This window comes from Hoplias malabaricus, chromosome X2 (assembly GCF_029633855.1).
Source record: "Hoplias malabaricus isolate fHopMal1 chromosome X2, fHopMal1.hap1, whole genome shotgun sequence".
Taxonomy (NCBI): Eukaryota; Metazoa; Chordata; class Actinopteri; order Characiformes; family Erythrinidae; genus Hoplias; species Hoplias malabaricus.
In genome coordinates this window covers 36,375,623-36,397,899 of record NC_089819.1, presented here as the reverse complement: position 1 = coordinate 36,397,899, position 22,277 = coordinate 36,375,623, and the positions used below count along the sequence as shown (strand labels likewise).

The window sequence follows — 22,277 nt, the reverse complement described above, 5'->3', positions numbered from 1 at the left end:
AAATTGTGGTCTTAATTGGGCTTCATTTGTTTGAGATACAGCTGAAAGAATGTAAAAACTCAGCACACTTGGACTAATTGATTTATTGTTTCAACAGTGTGTCCAAATGTTGTACTTTTTTGGATAATTATTTACCTACAGACTCTGCAGATTCCAACAAAGTCAATTGTTTTGGAATAGAGCCAAATTCCACGGACTAGTTCGAAAAAGTTCAATTTTGAACAACTGGTTATTGAGAAAAAAGGATGCATTTTTTCACAACACTTGCAATTACAAAGTTGTTAGGCCATCTGCAGAGTATACAAAGCTGCAAACTGCGTGTCGATACACTTAATTTTTGCTTAGATATATCACATTTTCTTGATATAGCGCCACCTAGTGGCTATCGTTACGTAATTTTTTATGCACTTAGGAAGTGACCCCAGGAACATACCAGTCAAGTCTCATGATGATTGGACCTTGTTAAGGTAGTCAAACAGCTGCTGAAAACTAATTGGCCAATGACGATCACAATTTTGCCCGAATCGCGTTGTCCTTAATTTTCCACTTATAGCTTTGCCCATAGAAGCAGCATGCCAAAGGATGGTTCAAACTGCCTTGCGGATGCTGAGATATACACTTGTAGCATTTACAGCGCCCCCTATATGAATATTGGCTCCTCCTTTGACTTGGTACCTCAGAATCATGAGAGTAAGTTCAATATGCAAATTGAACACATTTGAGTAAAGTATACAATTGTTATGAATTTTTAAGTAAAACAGACGAAGAGCCGAAGAGGTTCATTTGCATATGGCGGCCATCTTGAATCCGAATTCTAACATTTTTTGGATAATTATTAACCTCCAGACTCTTACAAACAATTTGGCACCATGCTCAACAGAATTGGACAAAAATCCACAGACTAGTTCGCAAAAGTAGGTTTTGCAAATTATGCAAAATAGCAAAAAATCTAAGTGGGCGGAGCTTAGTGGTTGTATTGACCTTTTTGATTCGGCAGGACTCAAGGAATCAGGGGGAAAAAAAATTTCGTCTCTACGCCTCACGTGGTAGGAGCCCCGTAAGAAAATGCGTTGTCCTTCGCTGTAGCGCCCCCATGAGGCCAATCAGTCTGATTTTTTGCGCCTGAGTAGCGGGAGGGTTTACTACCTACTGACCAAGCCTCAAGTCTGTAGGCCTTACGGTTTGGGCTGTGCGATCGTTTGTAGTGCAGAAAAAGAACCGGAAGAATAATAATAAAAATAAAAATCCTAACAATTATAATAGGGTTTCAAGCACTTTGTGCTCGAACCCCTAATAATAATAAATATAGCCGCAAGCGACAATTAACGGGGTTCTCGCAGAATAGGCCTGTTTGGAAAAAATAGGCCTACATCGCTGATATGGTATCCTTAAAATCATGTCCTTAAGTAGAATCTGAAATTTGAACCCATTTGAATAAAATATGGAGGAGTTACAGACGTTCAAGTAAAACATACGATAAGCCAAAGAGGTTCATTTGCACATGGCAGCCTTCTTGAATCGAAATGTCAACATTCATTCTATAATTAGACATGGGCAGACTCTTGTGAACGTTTTGGCACAAAGCTCAAGAGAATTGGACAAAAATTCACAGACTTGTGGAAAAAAGTAAGTTTAGCTAATTATGCATATTTGCTCAAAATCTAAGTGGGCGGAGGTAAATGGTCCAAATGGCAGATTAGTTTGAATTAAGCCAAGGAATCAGGGAAAAAAAAGATTTCGTCTCTAGGCCTTACGGTGTAGGAGATATAGACCTAAACGCGTATCCCTTTTCTATATCGCCACCATCTGGCCAAAGAGTGTCATTTTCCTTGGCTGAGTCATGTCATACCTGCTGTACCTTGCTGGCAAGTGAAGTGTTTCTGGACCTTATGGTCTTTGCTCAACATTGCATTTTGCCTCAGATCCACTGTAGTTCAACATCACAATGTATAGTCTTATATGAGAAAGCTGTTATTTCTCACCAGCAGATGGCAGTCTGTTTGGATCAGAAATATTTCACAAACAGAAATATTTGAGCGTGTACTCCTATGTGGATAATTACCTTACATGGGCATATGTGGTATCAGCTGAATCCTAAGGATCTGAACTTTAATAATTATCAAAAAAAACTTGCACTTCTATTACTATGTAGCTTACAGGCCCCTCCCAAAAAGAGAGATCCAGCATGTATTCCACAAGTCAAATGTATGCTATATATGTACACATATATACACCTATAACTCAAAAACGCTTTCACCAAAAATTTCAAAATTTCACAAGCTTGATAAGCCTGAGGAGCAGATGTCATAATTAAATTGTGGTGCCACTGCAATCCTAGATGGCGCTATAACACAAAAAAAACTTTTTAATAAGTTATTGTCCAATTGTAGCGCCCCCTTTGGGTGGATTTAGGCCATAATAGACATGCTCCTTCAAGGTATGGTCTTACATAATCCTATAAAGTTTGGTCTGGATTGGGCTTCTTTTCTTGGAGTTATAGATGAAAGAACCTATAAAGCAGCTCACAATTCAGTTTATTGACATGTTGTAACAACACAATGTTAAAAAGTCATACTTTTTTTTAAAGATTGTTGACCTACAGACTCTACAGATTGCAACAAAACCAATTGTTTGGGAATAGCTTCAGATTCCACGGACTAGTTCGAAAACCTCAATTTTCAAACAACTGGCCATTGAGAAAAAACAATACATTTCTCGACAATACTTGCTATTACAAAGTTGTTAGGCAATATACAGAGTACAGAGTCCAGCAAACTGCATGTCAATATGCTTAATTTTCGCTGAGATATTACATATTTTCTTGTTATAGCGCCCCCTAGTGGCTATCGTTACGAAACGTCTTCTGCTCTTAGGAAGTGCGTCCATGGACATGCCAGTCAAGTATCATAATGATTGACCTTTGTCAAGCTTGTCAGGGAGCTGCTGAGTTCTGATTGGCCGATGACGTTACAATTTGGCGAGTATCAACTTGTCCTTTATTTTCCACTTAGAGCCTTGCCTAAAGCAGCTGTATTCCAAGCGGCGGACCGATCGGACCTGCGGATGTTGAGATATGAATTTCTAGTATTTAGAGCGCCCCCTATGTGAATTTTCGCACCACCGACGACATGCTACCTCAAAATCATGTCCCTAAGCAGAATCTGAAATTGCAACCCATTTGAGTAAAGTATGCAGGAGTAACAGCTGTTCATGTAAAAAGGGCGATAAGCCGATAAGGTTCATTTGCATATGGCAGCTACATTGAATTGAAATGTCAACGTTTTTTTGATGATTATTAAGCTTCAGACTCCTGCGAACGTTTTGACACCAAGCTCAAGAAAATTGGACAAAAATCCACAGACTAGTACGCAAAAGTAGGTTTTGCAAATTATGCAAAATAGCAAAAAATCTAAGTGGGCGGAGCTTAGTGGTTGTATCGACCTTTTTGATTCGGCAGGACTCAAGGAATCAGGGGGAAAAAAAATTTCGTCTCTACGCCTCACGTGGTAGAAGCCCCGTAAGAAAAGGTGTTGTCCTTCGCTGTAGCGCCCCCATGAGGCCAATCAGTCTGATTTTTTGCGCCTGAGTAGCGGGAGGGTTTACTACCTACTGGCCAAGCCTCAAGTCTGTACGCCTTACGGTTTGGGCTGTGCGATCACTTTTAGTGCAGAAAAAGAACCGGAAGAATAATAATAATAAATATAGCCGCAAGCGACAATTAACGGGGTTCTCGCAGAATAGGCCTGTTTGGAAAAAATAGGCCTACATCGCTGATATGGTACCCTTAAAATCATGTCCTTAAGTAGAATCTGAAATTTGAACCCATTTGAATAAAATATGGAGGAGCTACAGACGTTCAAGTAAAACATACGATAAGCCGAAGAGGTTCATTTGCACATGGCAGCCTTCTTGAATCGAAATGTCAACATTCATTCTATAATTAGACATGGTCAGACTCTTGTGAACGTTTTGGCACCAAGCTCAAGAGAATTGGACAAAAATTCACAGACTTGTGGAAAAAAGTAAGTTTAGCTAATTATGCATATTAGCTCAAAATCTAAGTGGGCGGAGGTAAATGGTCCAAATGGCAGATTAGTTTGAATTAAGCCAAGGAATCAGGGAAAAAAAAGATTTCGTCTCTAGGCCTTACAGTGTAGGAGATATAGACCTAAAGGCGTATCCCTTTTCTATATCGCCACCATCTGGCCAAAGAGTGTCATTTTCCTTGGCTGAGTCATGTCATACCTGCTGTACCTTGCTGGCAAGTGAAGTGTTTCTGGACCTTATGGTCTTTGCTCAACATTGCATTTTGCCTCAGATCCACTGTAGTTCAACATGACAATGTATAGTCTTATATGAGAAAGCTGTTATTTCTCACCAGCAGATGGCAGTCTGTTTGGATCAGCCATGAAGGCACAAACAGAAATATTTGAGCGTGTACTCCTATGTGGATAATTACCTTACATGGACATATGTGGTATCAGCTGAATCCTAAGGATCTGAACTTTAATAATTATCAAAAAAAACTTGCACTTCTATTACTATGTAGCTTACGGGCCCCTCCCAAAAAGACAGATCCAGCATGTATTCCACAAGTCAAATATATGCTATATATGTACACATATATACACCTATAACTCAAAAACGCTTTCACCAAAAATTTCAAAATTTCACAAGCTTGATAAGCCTGAGGAGCAGATGTCATAATTAAATTGTGGTGCCACTGCAATCCTAGATGGCGCTATAACACAAAAAAAACTTTTTAATAAGTTATTGTCCAATTGTAGCGCCCCCTTTGGGTGGATTTAGGCCATAATAGACATGCTCCTTCAGGGTATGGTCTTACATAATCCTATAAAGTTTGGTCTGGATTGGGCTTCTTTTCTTGGAGTTATAGATGAAAGAATCTATAAAGCAGCTCACAATTCAGTTTATTGACATGTTGTAACAACACAATGTTAAAAAGTCATAGTTTTTTTAAAGATTGTTTACCTACAGACTCCACAGATTCCAACAAGACCAATTGTTTGGGAATAGCATCAGATTCCACGGACTAGTTCGAAAACCTCATCTTTCAAACAACTGGCCACTGAGAAAAAACAATACATTTCTTGACAATACTTGCTATTACAAAGTTGTTAGGCAATACACAGAGTACAGAGTCCAGCAAACTGCATGTCAATATGCTTAATTTTCGCTGAGATATTACATATTTTCTTGTTATAGCGCCCCCTAGTGGCTATCGTTACGAAACATCTTCTGCTCTTAGGAAGTGCCACCATGGACATGCCAGTCAAATATCATAATGATTGACCTTTGTCAAGCTTGTCAGGGAGCTGCTGAGTTCTGATTGGCCGATGACGTTACAATTTGGCGAGTATCGACTTGTCCTTTATTTTCCACTTAGAGCCTTGCCTAATGCAGCTGTATGCCAAGTGGCGGACCGATCGGACTTGCGGATGCTGAGATATGAATTTCTAGTATTTAGAGCGCCCCCTATGTGAATTTTCGCACCACCGACGACGTGCTACCTCAAAATCATGTCCCTAAGCAGAATCTGAAATTGCAACCTATTTGAGTAAAGTATGCAGGAGTAACAGCTGTTCATGTAAAAAGGGCGATAAGCCGATAAGGTTCATTTGCATATGCCAGCTACCTTGAAATGAAATGTCAACGTTTTTTTGATGATTATTAAGTTTCAGACTCCTGCGAACGTTTTGACACCAAGCTCAAGAAAATTGGACAAAAATCCACGGACTAGTACGCAAAAGTAGGTTTTGCAAATTATGCAAAATAGCAAAAAATCTAAGTGGGCGGAGCTTAGTGGTTGTATCGACCTTTTTGATTCGGCAGGACTCAAGGAATCAGGGGGAAAAAAAATTTCGTCTCTACGCCTCACGTGGTAGAAGCCCCGTAAGAAAAGGTGTTGTCCTTCGCTGTAGCGCCCCCATGAGGCCAATCAGTCTGATTTTTTGCGCCTGAGTAGCGGGAGGGTTTACTACCTACTGGCCAAGCCTCAAGTCTGTACGCCTTACGGTTTGGGCTGTGCGATCACTTTTAGTGCAGAAAAAGAACCGGAAGAATAATAATAATAAATATAGCCGTAAGCGACAATTAACGGGGTTCTCGCAGAATAGGCCTGTTTGGAAAAAATAGGCCTACATCGCTGATATGGTACCCTTAAAATCATGTCCTTAAGTAGAATCTGAAATTTGAACCCATTTGAATAAAGTATGGAGGAGTTACAGACGTTCAAGTAAAACATACGATAAGCCGAAGAGGTTCATTTGCACATGGCAGCCATCTTGAATCGAAATGTCAACATTCATTCTATAATTAGACATGGGCAGACTCTTGTGAACGTTTTGGCACAAAGCTCAAGAGAATTGGACAAAAATTCACAGACTTGTGGAAAAAAGTAAGTTTAGCTAATTATGCATATTAGCTCAAAATCTAAGTGGGCGGAGGTAAATGGTCCAAATGGCAGATTAGTTTGAATTAAGCCAAGGAATCAGGGAAAAAAAAGATTTCGTCTCTTGGCCTTACGGTTTAGGAGATATAGACCTAAACGCGTATCCCTTTTCTATATCGCCACCATCTGGCCAAAGAGTGTCATTTTCCTTGGCTGAGTCATGTCATACCTGCTGTATCTTGCTGGCAAGTGAAGTGTTTCTGGACCTTATGGTCTTTGCTCAACATTGCATTTTGCCTCAGATCCACTGTAGTTCAACATCACAATGTATAGTCTTATATGAGAAAGCTGTTATTTCTCACCAGCAGATGGCAGTCTGTTTGGATCAGAAATATTTCACAAACAGAAATATTTGAGCGTGTACTCCTATGTGGATAATTACCTTACATGGACATATGTGGTATCAGCTGAATCCTAAGGATCTGAACTTTAATAATTATCAAAAAAAACTTGCACTTCTATTACTATGTAGCTTACAGGCCCCTCCCAAAAAGAGAGATCCAGCATGTATTCCACAAGTCAAATATATGATATATATGTACACATATATACACCTATAACTCAAAAACGCTTTCACCAAAAATTTCAAAATTTCACAAGCTTGATAAGCCTGAGGAGCAGATGTCATAATTAAATTGTGGTGCCACTGCAATCCTAGATGGCGCTATAACACAAAAAATACTTTTTAATAAGTTATTGTCCAATTGTAGCGCCCCCTTTGGGTGGATTTAGGCCATAATAGACAGGCTCCTTCAGGGTATGGTCTTACATAATCCTATAAAGTTTGGTCTGGATTGGGCTTCTTTTCTTGGAGTTATATATGAAAGAACCTATAAAGCAGCTCACACTTCAGTTTATTGACATGTTGTAACAACACAATGTTAAAAAGTCATACTTTTTTTAAAGATTATTTACCTACAGACTCTACAGATTCCAACAAGACCAATTGTTTGGCAGTAGAATCAGATTCCACGGACTAGTTCGAAAACCTCAATTTTCAAACAACTGGCCATTGAGAAAAAACAATACATTTCTTGACAATACTTGCTATTACAAAGTTGTTAGGCAATACACAGAGTACAGAGTCCAGCAAACTGCATGTCAATATGCTTAATTTTCGCTGAGATATTACATATTTTCTTGTTATAGCGCCCCCTAGTGTCTATCGTTTCGAAACGTCTTCTGCTCTTAGGAAGTGCCTCCATGGACATGCCAGTCAAGTATCATAATGATTGACCTTTGTCAGGCTTGTCAGGGAGCTGCTGAGTTCTGATTGGCCGATGACATTACAATTTGGCGAGTATCGACTTGTCCTTTATTTTCCACTTAGAGCCTTGCCTAAAGCAGCTGTATGCCAAGCGGCGGACCGATCGGACTTGCGGATGCCGAGATATGAATTTCTAGTATTTAGAGCGCCCCCTATGTGAATTTTCGCACCACCGACGACATGCTACCTCAAAATCATGTCCCTAAGCAGAATCTGAAATTGCAACCCATTTGAGTAAAGTATGCAGGAGTAACAGGTGTTCATGTAAAACAGGCGATAAGCTGACAAGGTTCATTTGCATATGGCAGCTACACTGAATCAAAATGTCAACGTTTTTTTGATGATTATTAAGCTTCAGACTCCGGTGAACGTTTTGACACCAAGCTCAAGAAAATTGGACAAAAATCCACGGACTAGTACGCAAAAGTAGGTTTTGCAAACTATGCAAAATAGCAAAAAATCTAAGTGGGCGGAGCTTAGTGGTTGTATCGACCTTTTTGATTCGGCAGGACCCAAGGAGTCAGGGGGAAAAAAAAATTCGTCTCTACGCCTCACGTGGTAGGAGCCCCGTAAGAAAAGGCGTTGTCCTTCGCTGTAGCGCCCCCATGAGGCCAATCAGTCTGATTTTTTGCGCCTGAGTAGCGGGAGGGTTTACTACCTATTGACCAAGCCTCAAGTCTGTAGGCCTTACGGTTTGGGCTGTGCGATCGTTTGTAGTGCAGAAAAAGAACCGGAAGAATAATAAGAAAAATCCTAACAATTATAATAGGGTTTCAAGCACTTTGTGCTCGAACCCCTAAAAATCCTAACAATTATAATAGGGTTTCAAGCACTTCGTGCTCGAACCCCTAAAAATCCTAACAATTATAATAGGGTTTCAAGCACTTCGTGCTCGAACCCCTAATAATAATAATAACAAATTAAAATCAGAACAAACACAATAGGGTTTCAAGCACTTCGTGCTCGAACCCCTAATAATAAGAAAAATCCTAACTATTACAATATGGTCCTACACTACGTGTTAGTACCATAATAAGATGTTAGTTTTGGGCTGTTTCCTTTACGAATGTTATTCATCCTTTACATAGGTTAAAAACAGTCAAACATCAACAAAAAAGGTGGGGTTTGCTCCCTGCACTTTCTTCAGAGGGAAACTTTCAGGGAAAATTATTTGTATTATGTGACTATTTTGCACTTTCTTAAGTGTCCTGACAGTGTGGGTGTGTTTTAGGAGTGGAGGATGGTCAGACAGTGCGGATGCCTGTAAGAAAGAAGGAGATTTACATTACATTCAGGGTGAGTTTTATTCAGCTACAGTTCCTTTGGGCATTGAAAGTTGGTGTATATTTTGTTTAACACAGTGAAGGGTTTGTTCTTAGACACATTCCATAAAGGTTGGTTTTATGTAGGAGCGGGTGGTATAACAATAATACCCTATACCACTGTATTTAAAAAAGTGGACGATATCCTAAAATGAGGGCGGTATTTATTACGTGTCTCAAATTTCGGTTCTGTGTCTTTAAAAGTCGGCTAAAATGTTCATGTGCATTAAAGAGAGCCACAGGGAGGGGCCCTGTGGGAGCTCAATGACTGCTGATGTCACTGTCTGAAAACAGGTAGAGAAAAGCACAAGCCCAATAGCCCACCTCAGTTGTAAGTTTAGCGCTGAATTTGGGTTAAAAGGGAAAGGAATTAAGCTGTAAAAAGACATAAATCTCAGAAAATCCTTCACTCGACTTTGTGCTCACAGTGCTTTTGTGCTTTATCCTCTAATTGTGTGTTTTGAGCCTGAATTCGTTGAAAAATCTGCTGTGATGTGCTAAACCACAAGTGCCAGTTAGTGCCAGCTGTGCTTCTAAACAGTGTAAACGGTCTTATTTCGCTTGCTTCCTAAATTTCTGTTCCTTCAGCACAAGTTGCTTAAATGTGCTCTCTCAGAAACGTGTTTTTATTGTCAACATGTGTGTCGGTGTGTCGGGCAGTGTTTAGCTAAATTCACTAGACTGTGCTCATGGATATAAGGCTCAGTGCAGACTGACAGAGCACGCCCTCCCCACGGTAATATCGTATACCGAGATAATATTTTGAGATGGTATGGAAAACGTGGATACCGCCCATGCCTAGTTTCATGCAATATTCATTGCAATGTTTCTGAATATAAATCTTGTTCTAAATCGAAGGAGGCTTTGCTTGTATTTAAGAAGCAAGTATTTAAAGAATAGGGATGTATTCAGTTTAGTTGTGTACTGTATATACTGAACCTATAAGTCAATGAAGCTCATAAATATAAATAATAAAACGGAAAGTGATTTTTATATTGAATGTCATATCCAATACTTCCTTAAATTATTTGTATAAATTGTGGTTGAAATGCAGAAGAAATGTTTAATGTCTTTAAATATATTCATTTGTTTTATTTTTTGTGTATGTCATAGATCCAGAAGAGTCCAGTGTTCTGGCGTGATGGCCCTGATATCCATTCTGATGTGATGATCTCTGTGGCTCAGGCAATTCTGGGAGGAGCAGTTAGAGCCCAAGGACTTTACAGTACCATTGATATCCCTGTGAGTTAGGACTGCACAAACAGTTGGTTTTAAATCAGAAAAGAATAAATTCTTCAAACAGTAGTAGGGTATTCTGCTTTAATTCCATGTGGCCTTTGTTATAAAACAAGCTGGTATTAGCCACAGTAGTCCAATGTTAATACATAGGCTTATCTTTTATTAATCTCAGTTATACATTAAATGATTATTAATGCTTTGGTGTAAAGAATTTCATGTCTGTGATGCTGAAGCTGACTAGGCTTGAAGCAGGGCCTCTTACCATAGCACAGAACTAACTTTGTTTTGAGCAGGAGACTTTTCCAGTGTGGACTTTGTTGCATGCTGGGCAAATGTATGTCATGGTCAGGAGTGTTTTTTTTTTTCTAGCAGCTGGGGAGCGGTGTGTGTCTATTTGAAGTTGTACAGCGTCCTTCAGATTCTATATAGCTTTTATGACAATTGAGATTTATATTAGAGAAAGTGTTCTTTCTCTGCCAGACAAGTGGTTCTAAGCTTTTATTTTTTTAAAAGCAGTTTTAGATACTGTTTAGAACTGTTTTTATTGGCTTCCTGCAGATCCCACCTGGTATTCAGGCTGACCAGACAATTCGGCTGTCTGGCAAAGGAATAGCACGCATGAACAGTTACGGCTATGGAGACCATTACATCCACATCAAAATCAAAATTCCCAAGTAAGAACCATGTAACACAGACAGGTCTTCTTAAGATTTTCACCAGTATCCTATATGGTCTAAAACTGTGGTCTTTCCATTTTCTTGATACTAGCTCCTGGTCTTAGGTTTTCATTGGTAATTACTGGAACAAAGAATAGGAATGAATTTGCTATGTTTTTACATAAAAATATTTATTTCATTGCATTACATGAAGAACTGTAGGTGTAGGTTTCAAAGATGTGTCCGCTGATTTTGATTTCTCTCAAGTTATTATCTCAACAGCATTTAAATGAACACTGGTTAAGATTTTGATGTTTGGCTCCTAGGTCTCCCCTCCTATTGTAATTAATTTTAACAGCACTCTACCAAAATGAAGTGGAAGCAGGAGGATTCCAAAATGTGCACAGTTTAGATTCTTTTGTGCTGAGTCAAGAGTAGTAGTGGCAGAGGTTCTGTTCTCCCAATTACCATCACAATGATTTTAAAGCTGTAAATTTAAAGTAAAATATTATTTAGTGTTTCTTTAAAGAACTCTACAAAAACAAGGTGACCTTCATTGATGTATCAGCCAGGAAATGAGCATAGTTCCTAAACATTGAGGCATGACTTTTTTTCACAGTGTTATATAAACTAGGTTGTGACCTAGTTCAGGAGTGTGAAGCCAACGTCATTTCTTAATCCTGAACTAGGTCATTATATAGTGATCTATTGCTTCAGACGCTGGGTAAGGTGTTGGGCTTGGGAATCATCTTTTGTCTGTTTTTTTAAGCTTTGATCTTAGACTTCAGATGAGATCCAAAGTAAAATGAGTTGAGAAGCACTGATCTGGTCTAAAAACAATACAGATTTCTTGGGAAGTAGTGGTGTAATGAACATGCTCAGAAAAATCTCATTTCAAACAGCATATCAAAATTGAATTTTATTGCTGTTAATTCAATTTACATTTCAGTAGTTTACAGTAACATATGACCACAAGGAATAATTAGTTTTGAATGGAGACATAGCAGTAATGTATAGAAATAAATTTTGTCTATCTACCTCTGCTAGTGAAGTCTGTGTTTATTGCTGGTATTTGTTCTGTGTTTTGTTCTTTTGTAAGGAAGTTAAGTCGTAGGCAACGGGAACTGGTGCTGAGTTATGCTGAGGAAGAGACAGATGTGGAGGGAATTGTTACTGGAGTCAGCAAAAACACAACAGGTTTTAACATTTATACCCGCTCAACTACTTTTACACAAGATAAGCACCGATCAACCACAACATTATGACCACCTCCTTGTTTCTACACCGACTGTCCATTCTCTCAGCTTCACTGACCACACAAGAGCACTTTGTTATTCTACAATACTGTAGTTCATCCGTTGCACTGCATACTTTGTATACCATGTGGCATCCTGTTCTTCCAAGGTCAGAACCACCACAGAGCAGGTATAATTTGGGTGGTCAATAATTCAGTGCTGCTGTGACGCTGACCTGGTTCTGGTGGTGTGTTGGTGTGTGTTGCGCTGGTACAAGTTGATCAGACACAACACTGCTACACTTGTTTTTAAAACCTGTGTCAACTCACTGTCCACTCTGTTAGATGTACTTACCTCGTTCATCCATCTTATATATGTAAGGTCAGGTAAAGTAGCTCATCTGTTGCTGCACAATTTGAGTTAACCGTCCTCTGTACTGTGATCAATGAACACAGGATGCTGTTTCCTAGATATCTGTGGTTGGTGCACTCCTATCAGTCGAGCAGTGACACTGAGGTGTTTAAAAATGACAGGTTCTCTGCTGTGTCTGATCTACTCGTACGAATGCAACACACATTAACACACCACTACCATATCAGTGTCAATGCAGCGCAGAGCATAATCCACCACGTAAATCATACCTGCTCTGTGGGGGTCCTAACCTATGAAAACAAGGTGTAATGAGGTTAAGACAGTATGCAGAGTACCTTACTGACTCCAGTCTGTAATTGTTGGACAGATTGCTCCAGCCTGGTCAGTGGAGCTGAGAGAATGGACAATGAGTGTAGAAACAAAAAAGGTGGTCATATTGTTTTAGTTGATCAGTGTCTTAAGCCAACACAGCATCGCCGGAGCCCTCAACACAGTTGGAGGAGAACATTTCCTGTCCTTAAAAAGAGTTGCAGCTAAGGATGTACTAGGCACACAAATGTACTAAACAGAAACAGGTAAGCAGAAAATGTTTGTGTGTTTGTGTGTAGGGGACTCCAGGCACGCAGGAGAGTCTTCTGAAAAAGACAAGAGAAAAGAAGAAGAACAGCCAGAGAAAGAGGAGGGAGGATTTTTCTCAAAACTGAAAAAGATGTTCTCTTGACAGGATCAGCAGGTAGGGTTTTTTTAATTATTTTTTTTGTTGTTGTCTTTCTTTTTCAATACAATTTTTTTTGACTAATGAAATGCAGAAGACAGTGGTATGCAAAAGTGGAAATAATGTACCTTGAAAAAAGTGGAGAAATTATGTTTAAAGTGTAGATACAAACTCAATTCACTTAGATTTCAAATCCATCCATACCACACAGCAGTTAAAAGTGGTCCAGATATGATTTTCAGCTGTTTACACTGTCTATGTAATGTGATCTACAGTACTGTGCAGATGTCTTAAGCACCTAAGATAATTATATATATTTAAACTAAAGTGTGGTGCATGCATAAAGTTTTATATAATCACATTAAATACAAAAATAATATAAAACAAATACGAAATATAAGATTATTTTTTCTATAAAGTAGTAGGTGATAGTGAGTTTGAAGAACAATGTTTTGTTCAGATTCTTCTTGATTGCATGAATTTGTTAAATCTACAGCACACATTATTTAAAATCATTATTTATTAACCAGTAAACCTAGGTATTGGATGATAACCTCAAATAATGTGGACTGCCAAGAGGAGAGATTTGGAAAAATTTAAACCAACACATTCACATAGAATATCACACTTAATGTTATTTGGTTTTATTCTAATGTTGGCCGTTATTTGTTGTTGTTTTTTTTTTTAGCAAATAAACACTTACTGCTTAGGTAAATGGCTTTGTAAATCTTATAGTCTCTGGTGCCTAAAACTTTTGCACAATACCGCATATCTGACATCAGTCTGAACAAATCACACTCCTAAACTGACGTGCATGCGCAAAAGGATGATGCTTCATGCTCATTGACCAGAAGGAAATCAGTTTCACACAAAGCACTTTATTTTTTAATTGAAGGAACTGTACTTACATCACATTACCCTTTTCTTTATTCCAAATGAGCTCTAAGTTAAAAACTGAGTATTAAAGACTTTAAAGAATATTAAAACATGAACTGATGTAACTTTCACTCTAAACTCAAGCTTGCAGAGTCTGTCACAAACACATGTACAAAGAGGAGAAGAGCAACGATCGTATTCTGGAAATTATTCTCAGCGGCCAGAATGACATAAAATTCACATGAAAAGTTTTACCTGCTGTGTGAACGTGTTCACCGAGCTTCATTTGAAGCATCTAACAACTGTATAGTTACACATGATCAACACATGAAATGACAATAAAACTCTTATTGATGAAGTCACTGTTACAGTGGATGACAGTACTGTAGCTTATCTTAATACACTTCTATGTTTATTCTTTGTGTAATTATATGCAAATAAGCAGTTTATATAAAAATAGAGATGTATTTTATGGACTGAACAACTCTGTAAGACTGAATATGAAATAAGTTGCAAATTCAATGCACTGTTAACATCTAACTAAAGAGTTAATAGATTAACATATTTAATATATATTTAGACCATTTATAGTAAAGTTATCTGCTGAAATTAATGTATTGTTTTTTGCAAAGAATTTACTAATTTTAAGCTTTTTTTTTATCAGTTTTTTAAATAGATGGGCAAAAAAAACTAAAGACTTTAAAACAGAGACCGATAGACAGAGGCATCCAGCAATCTACACAAATAAAGAGAGCTCCTCTTGGCCATGGCACTTCTAGTGGACTTTCCAAAAACAGCAGCAGAGGAAAGGAGATGGTCTGATAAGAAACCCCTGCTAACAAAACTTCTGATTAAATCTGTAATTAAAGAACTGGAGTTACACTTTATTTCTGTGAGGGTTTGATTGCTTGCAGCAACCTAAATTTAGTTTGTTCTGACTCCTCCAAAACGCATTGGGTGAAGCTCTCTCACTACAGAGAACACAGTTCCACTTCTCCACAGCCCTGTATTTGTGGTTCTTAACCCCTCTAGCTGACAGTTAGTATTGAGCATGGTGACTTTATGTTCATGTGCACTGATCCAGAGATTCTCAATTTATTTAATACTTTCCCATGGAAAATAGACAGACTATGTGTCTACAAGTATTTGTACATATAGTGTAGATACTTGTAGATTGCTAGCATATGATCTTAACTGGACAGTGGAGTCCCTAATAAATAAACCATGTCACAGTGTTCACTTAATTTATTTCTTCAGTAAATGTGATTTGTTACTTAAGTAAATACATTATTTGTCTCTTTTTGTGCATCTGTGTGTCTGTTACAAATACCAGCATTCAGAGATTCAAGATTGATTGATATATTGATTGATTGAACATGACAAATGCTACTCGTTCTGGAATAATTATAATTACCTTTTGTATTATACAAAAATAATAAAAAAAATTGATTGTTGTATAATGAAGCTGAAGTAGGGATGTATTTAGGAATATATGTGACAATATCAGGTCATTTTTCATTCATTTTTGAAAGAATATATTGTTCTGTTTAGTAAGTTGATTTACATAATTTAGGGTAATTTATAATTTAATAACAGATTGTTTTGGTACATGACTGCAAAAAACATATACATATATTTTTTAACAATTCAGTGTAATCCTGTAATCAGGCACTATTGCTTTTATTGTATTTTTGTCATATATTTCATTCAAATGCTAACAATGTGTACAAATTTCATGATATTGGTAACTCCATATTAAATATCAACTAAAACTTTACATGAGGATTTCTCAAACAGCTGAAAATAAATGTTTTTGAATTTTAAATAATTAATAATGGTTTAAAATTAATCAACTAAAGTTAAATTGTTTTTAGTAATTGACAAACCAAGTTGTTGGTTTAGCATATGTTTAGCAGGTGAGTACAGCAATTAAACAGTGATCATTTTATATCATTTTAGGTCACAGCTGCATTTCTCTTTAGGAAAATTTTTACTTTGACTGCTCAACAACTATATAATTCATTGGAATATAATTATAATTCATCATAGGACTTTGAGTAGGATAATTAAACACAAGTCATAGTAAGTCACAGTTGATTATGGAATATCTAGGAGGGAAGAAATTTCACATTCATTTCAATGCTGGCATCTTATTACACTACTGTGCACAAATTCAGCGAGGTGAGCACTTTTCCATTGTTTCACAAATGTTACAAAAAGTAGGCCATTTGCCTGTTTTTATACACCTGTGGCAATGGGACTAAATCAAACATCTGAGTGTAAAGACTTGATGGTGGTATGTCTTGATACTTTTTTCCATATAGTGTAGGTAATCTGTCAATTTCCAGAGTTTAAATGATTTAAAGTAAATATTTTCTCCTGCCTTCAGTTTGTGGCTCGTTTCTCTTTCAATCTCTGTAGCTGTGCTTTGTAATCTGAGTTTCTTTCTTTCAGCAGGTTTTCTTCCTCCTGTCTCTTGCTCTTCATTTGTTCCTCCAGTTTCTGCAGATTCTTTCTAAAGGAGTGCATTCCCCCCCTTTCCATCACCCCTTCTGTCTCTATTCTTTTATCACAATCCTCTTCAGACGTGCTGGGTTCTGATTCTCCCATCTCTCCAAAGCCATTCTTTGTCCTTGGACAGTGGATATTTGTCTTTGTATATTCCTTCTCTCTCTCCCTTATCTCTTTCCTCATTTGACTGATGTTCTGCTGCTTTTCCTCCACCTGCTTCTGCAGAGTCTGCAATATACTTATGTGCATTAGAATCTTTTCCTCCTTGTCCTGTACATCTGATGCTTTTACCTGCATTCTGTCAGTTAGAGCTCGCTTTTTGTCTTCTGCAACAGTTGTCTTAAGCTCTTCTTCTATGGCATCTATTTCATCCCTCAGTTCCCTAAGTAGTTTTTTATTCTCTGCTATAATCCTTTCACTGTTTTTTATCATCTCAATTCGTTTTTGCACTTTCTTCTTCTGGTGCATGATAGCCACTCTGTAGTCCATGACTTCTTGTTTTGGGTCCTCAAACGATTTGACTGCCAGCTCCGTATCTTTGGGCAATTCTTCCAGATTTGAGTCAAGGTCTTGATTCTTTTTGCCTTCCAGCATCATTCTGTTCAGCTTCTCTAGCAACTCTGAGACCTGGGCTTGGTCAGTTTTCACAATGTTGAATAAGTGAAACCATCCACCACACTGACACACGGTCAGCTGCAATGGCCCTTGCTTCAGTAAAATGGTTTCATCCTTGGCCTCTTCTTTCTGATTCAGGTCTGTGTGAGTAATGAGCACCATCAAGTATTTTGGAGAGCTTTTGCTAATAGTGTGTCTGACCACTTGGTGTATATCTTGGGACTTTTGCACACTCCACTCCAGAGGCACCACCAACAGATAAATGACTGTCAATTCAAGGAGATCTTGGCATGTTTCCTGGATGGTCCTAATCAGTTCCTGGTCAGAGGCCTCACTGCCGGTGAGTCCAGGTGTATCCACCACAGTCACAGGTCGGCCCACTATCTCACAGCTCTCAAATTTGCAGGTAAGTGTTTCTGTTCCTGTTTCAAATAATTCTTTTCCCAGGATACTGTTTCCTGCTGAGCTCTTCCCAGAGCCCTTTGGACCAACGAGAACCAGCTGCAGAGCTTCACTTCTTCCAGCATTCCTTCCTGCAGCCACACATATAAGTTATTTAGCGAAATGTGTATTTTGCAGTGCTTATTTTTTATGTCACGCCACCAGCACTATCAGCACTATGGACATGAAGATTGTATTACTGGATAGTCCAGAAAACAGGCCTACTTTCTTTAACATGAAGATTTTCATTTCTCAGATCATCATAGGCCAGTTGTCATGACATCAGTGAGAGGCAGTTTTAACCTCTTTTTTTAATGAAAATTCAAGGACTAAATCTTTTATTGAAGAGAATGTTAAAGTATGTCTTGCATGAAAAATCATCTCTACATTTTAATGCCCCTGCTTCATTTAGGGCCAACATACACTCGCTGACAAAATGCACCCAGGATTGCTGCAAAACTAGGCATGCAGTTATGTCTCTGGCAAATATGAAAATGATTATAGATGTAGTCTAATTAGACACTGGGTCTTGCCACAAGAATGCGTAAAAGTTCTTTCCCTGCTGCCCTTTTTAAAAAGGCTCTCAGAGGCTACTTTTAGGTAGTGTACCGCTTGGTGGGAGATGGTCATCTGCTAGACGCATCTCTATGATGCATTCTAAGACATTTAGCCCAGTTGACACTTTGCAAGGGGGTATGTCATTGGACTGAAAGAAGCAGGATTGTCGGTTTGATAAAATGCCTATCTAGGCTGTTCTGATCAAGCAGGTAAGACAAGTTGGCAGCACTGGTGTCATGAATCTTAGGACTGGATTCGCATCACCTTTAGCAACAAATCCAGGTTCTGTTTGGTACCTGCCAACTGTTGGGTTAGAGTATGGAGGGTTTGTGGTGAGCATTTCAATACAGCCTTTGCTGTCGAACGACGCACTACCCCAACTACTGCATTAGAAATCTAAGAGGCTATCGAATACAACAACTGGTCACCCCTAGTGGTGTTACAAGGGACATTGGCAGTTCAGTGATGCACACAGCCACATGGCTTACTTGTCATGGAAGGGCTTCCAACTGACAACACAGCAAGGGTTTCCCAGGAAAGTATCGGCCAGATTGCAACAATTCCTTGGTACCAACTGGGATGCCAGCTTCTGCAGCCTACAAAAGTGCAGGATCTACAGGCCCAGCTGCAATATCTGTCGGCAATACTCTTATGCCCAAACATATCTCATATTTCATCCAGGCTAGAGGCTGCCCAAAAAAGAATTAGTGCCTCCTTTCAATTGCCCCCAATAAATTCCTTTCGCTCTAATATTGTAATCACTTACATACGTCATCATTATGTTTCATTTGTTTATAAAAACTTCTTCTTGGTATTTTGTTTTCTTTGTTTTTTTTTTGTCAGTGAGTGTACTTGCATAAATTATTTTGATACACCATATACACCAAGTAAAGCTAAAAATTCTTCCTAATAGCCAAAACCCATTTGAATAAGCTTTTATACTTTGTTTAGACTATTTCAACATTGGTTAGTGTTTATTGTTACATAAACAACATGAGTGGAAATCTCCATATATAAAATTACAGTTGGTAATTTATTAGCTACACTCCCTGATATTCATAGAAACTCTACAATTTCAAATGTCTGTCATCAAAATTGTCACAAGTACAACAGCAATTAATCTTACTAACATGAGGTGTTACATGATCTTGTTCATTTTAACATGTGTGAGCTTGATAAGAACATACTCACAAACCTGGAGCATGGCCTTTTATCCATTTCTGGAGTTGCTTTCTTTTACTCTGTAACACATGGACAAAAGTTGCAAATATGATGAAAACCCTGATATGTGTTACTTACATGGTAAGTTTGGCATAATACATAAATCTAAGTTATTTTAAGAATTTTTCTATCAGTGAGGTCAGAGTTAAATTTGTACAAGCTAGTATCCTAGGTTGTATCCTGTAGTTAGTTGCATGATGCATGCTGGGTAGTCAAAGACAACTGATTAATGAAAATGCAGCAAAATTAATTTTTTGGAAATAATTTGGTTCATCAGTAGGTTAATAAACATTTTGGTGGGTTGGTTGTTGGCTTAACTGTTGAATTTGTTTCAAAATTACACTGTGCTTTAATGTTTTTGTATTATTGTCTGTTATTTTAATCCTAGTTTAGTTGCTTTTTTATAGAGAATGATTAAAGGTCATCTTGAAATCAATAGCTATATGTATTGGCCAATGACTGGTAGATGATTTACAATTACCTTTTCTTCAGTAGCAAACTAAGAATGTATGAAAACATGTATTATTTAAGCAAGTTGCAAGTTTTAAGGCTATTAACAATTTGAATAAAATCCTAGCAGATATGAGAATTGGCTTGAAACTAAATATATTTTGTCATTATGCCTTGACTACATTCCAGCTGATATACAAGTCTTGGGTTAGTGCAGTGCTTTACACCGCCGATGGGCTAAGCTTACCACACTAATAAAATTCCATGGGTAAGACAGCCACTACTACAACTGGCTTCTTCCATAACATTATATCAGTTGTAAGTCACTCTGTTTAAAATGTAGATGAAAAAAATAATTATTGTAGAAAATATTCTTACCACAGGCTGTTTTGACTTAGCCTCAGCTTGTCCCATACTGGCATTTAGTCATTTGTTTTCTTAACCATTTGGAAACACGTCCTGACAAAATGCTTTTCCTTTTCTCTGAGACAATGGACTTTGACCAGATCCATATTGTCAACCATAAAACTGAACTTTTAGTCAAGTTGGTCAAATCATTGAAACCTCTCCATGCTATGTATGTGTCATGTTTTATTTTTATTTATTTATTTATTATTTTTTTTTTTTTTGTAGTTCATGATTACCTAAATATGATAAAATGTGTTAAAAACGTAAAATAAACTTCATAAGTCATTGCTACAAACAACAGTACACATTTCAAAACGTTTTTATTTAGCATGTTAATTTTTCTAGTTATATACTTTCTTACATTATATATATATATATATATATATATATATATATATATAATATATTCTTGTACTCTCTGTACCCATTCCGTTCTCTTCTTCAGGGCTCTGGGATTTTGGGTTTAGTGTTTCCTTTTTTAACTCACCCACTTAATTTGAGAACTCAGGTGGTTCTGATGTTCTGGTTGATGATGTGGATTGTTCTCCTGGACTGGCTTCAAGTTTTTTGGACATCCTGCCTTTCCAAAGCACCCTATCCAATCTGTCTATCAGCTCTGAGACTTGGGTAAAGACATTCTTTATAATGCTAAGCAGATGGAACCATGGAACCATCCGCCACACTGACGCACTGTTAGTTGCAAAAGTCGTCCCTTCTGTAGAATATTATCCTCAGACTTGTCATCCGCACCCCAATGATATCTCACATCTCCCAAATTTGATGTGTTTCAGTTCCTGTTTCAAAAGCTTCTTTTCCCGGTATAGTGTTCCCAGCCAAACTCTTGCCAGAAGCCCTTGGATAAACCAGAACCAAACTAGTGCCCCACTCGTTCCAGGACTGCCTTCAGCCACACACATACATTGTTCATGAAGTGTCCATGGCCATTTAAAGATTAAAAAATAGATACATAATTAATAAAATTATAAAACCCTGAATGTGCTATGTTATCCATTGCCTAAGCTGGATTCTTGTCACCTGTAAAATTAATAGACCCTGTTGTGTACTCAAATATATCTCACCAAATATATGTTGACAAAAATATCTGGACTGCATTTGACAACAGAACAGTGTAGATGGCTGGTTATGACCTTTTTTGTCACTTATTCATTCATTCATTCATTGTCTGTAACCGCTTATCCAGTTTGATGTGTGTCTGGAGCCTACCCGGAATCATTGGGCGCAAGGCAGGAACACACCCTGTAGTCCTTCACCGAGCGGCACACACTCACACATTCACACCTATGGACACTTTTGAGTCGCCAATCCACCTACCAACGTGGGTTTTTGGACCATGGGAAGAAACCGGAGAGGAAACCGGAGCACCTGGGGGAAACCCACACAGACACAGGGTGAACACACCAAACTCCTCACAGACAGTCACCCGGCATAGGACTTGAACCCACAACCTCCATGTCCCTGGAGCTGTGTGATGGCGACACTACCTGCTGCACCACAAGGCGGCCCGCTACCAAAATATTTATTTTATAAAATACATATTTATTCAGATGGCACATTTTAAATGATCGTTAAATAAACTAAATACTGTTACAGATAATAGGAGAAGGCTTTAAAATTACAATGAGAACTCTGTAACCATAATAAAAAAAATATGACACACATACAGCCAGCACTGTGAGAAAATTACAATAATGAATATACAAAAGGTTGCATTGTTGTTCAAGTGGCAAAAGAAATTTAGTTGTTCAAAGTAATTTGACTATAGTCGTTTGCCTTTTAGTACACTGTATATGAGCAGAGTATATTCTTACCGGACCGGGTTCAGGTTTTGTCTCTGCTTGTCCCATGCTGAGAGAAATGGGTTTATTTACTTGACTGCTTAAAAATACTTCCTGACAGAA

The 22,277-nt window shown here is 38.0% G+C and overlaps 2 protein-coding genes across 3 annotated transcripts in view; one reads left to right on the top strand and one right to left on the bottom strand.

Annotated features, from left to right (window-relative positions):
* Positions 1-22,277, top strand: part of LOC136676606 (dnaJ homolog subfamily A member 3, mitochondrial-like) — a 54,282-nt gene that overhangs the window by 15,186 nt on the left and 16,819 nt on the right. Inside the window, exons 7-12 of one of the 2 annotated variants that reach the window (XM_066653712.1) lie at positions 8,971-9,035; positions 10,175-10,303; positions 10,859-10,974; positions 12,056-12,153; positions 13,172-13,296; positions 14,819-15,659. In XM_066653712.1, coding sequence (XP_066509809.1) covers positions 8,971-9,035; positions 10,175-10,303; positions 10,859-10,974; positions 12,056-12,153; positions 13,172-13,284 — 521 coding nt within the window. In that variant the 3' untranslated portion in view covers positions 13,285-13,296; positions 14,819-15,659. Of the gene's footprint in view, positions 1-8,970; positions 9,036-10,174; positions 10,304-10,858; positions 10,975-12,055; positions 12,154-13,171; positions 13,297-14,818; positions 15,660-22,277 lie in introns of those variants that run through there. The other variant, XR_010796305.1, reaches the window with a different exon arrangement.
* LOC136676607 (GTPase IMAP family member 7-like) lies at positions 16,073-20,364 on the bottom strand. Its single transcript, XM_066653713.1, has 3 exons — positions 20,329-20,364; positions 19,475-19,520; positions 16,073-17,813 (listed from the first exon to the last, which is right to left on the bottom strand). Exons 1-3 carry the CDS (start codon positions 20,362-20,364, stop codon positions 16,540-16,542), a joined length of 1,356 nt encoding a protein of 451 aa, XP_066509810.1. The 3' UTR covers positions 16,073-16,539.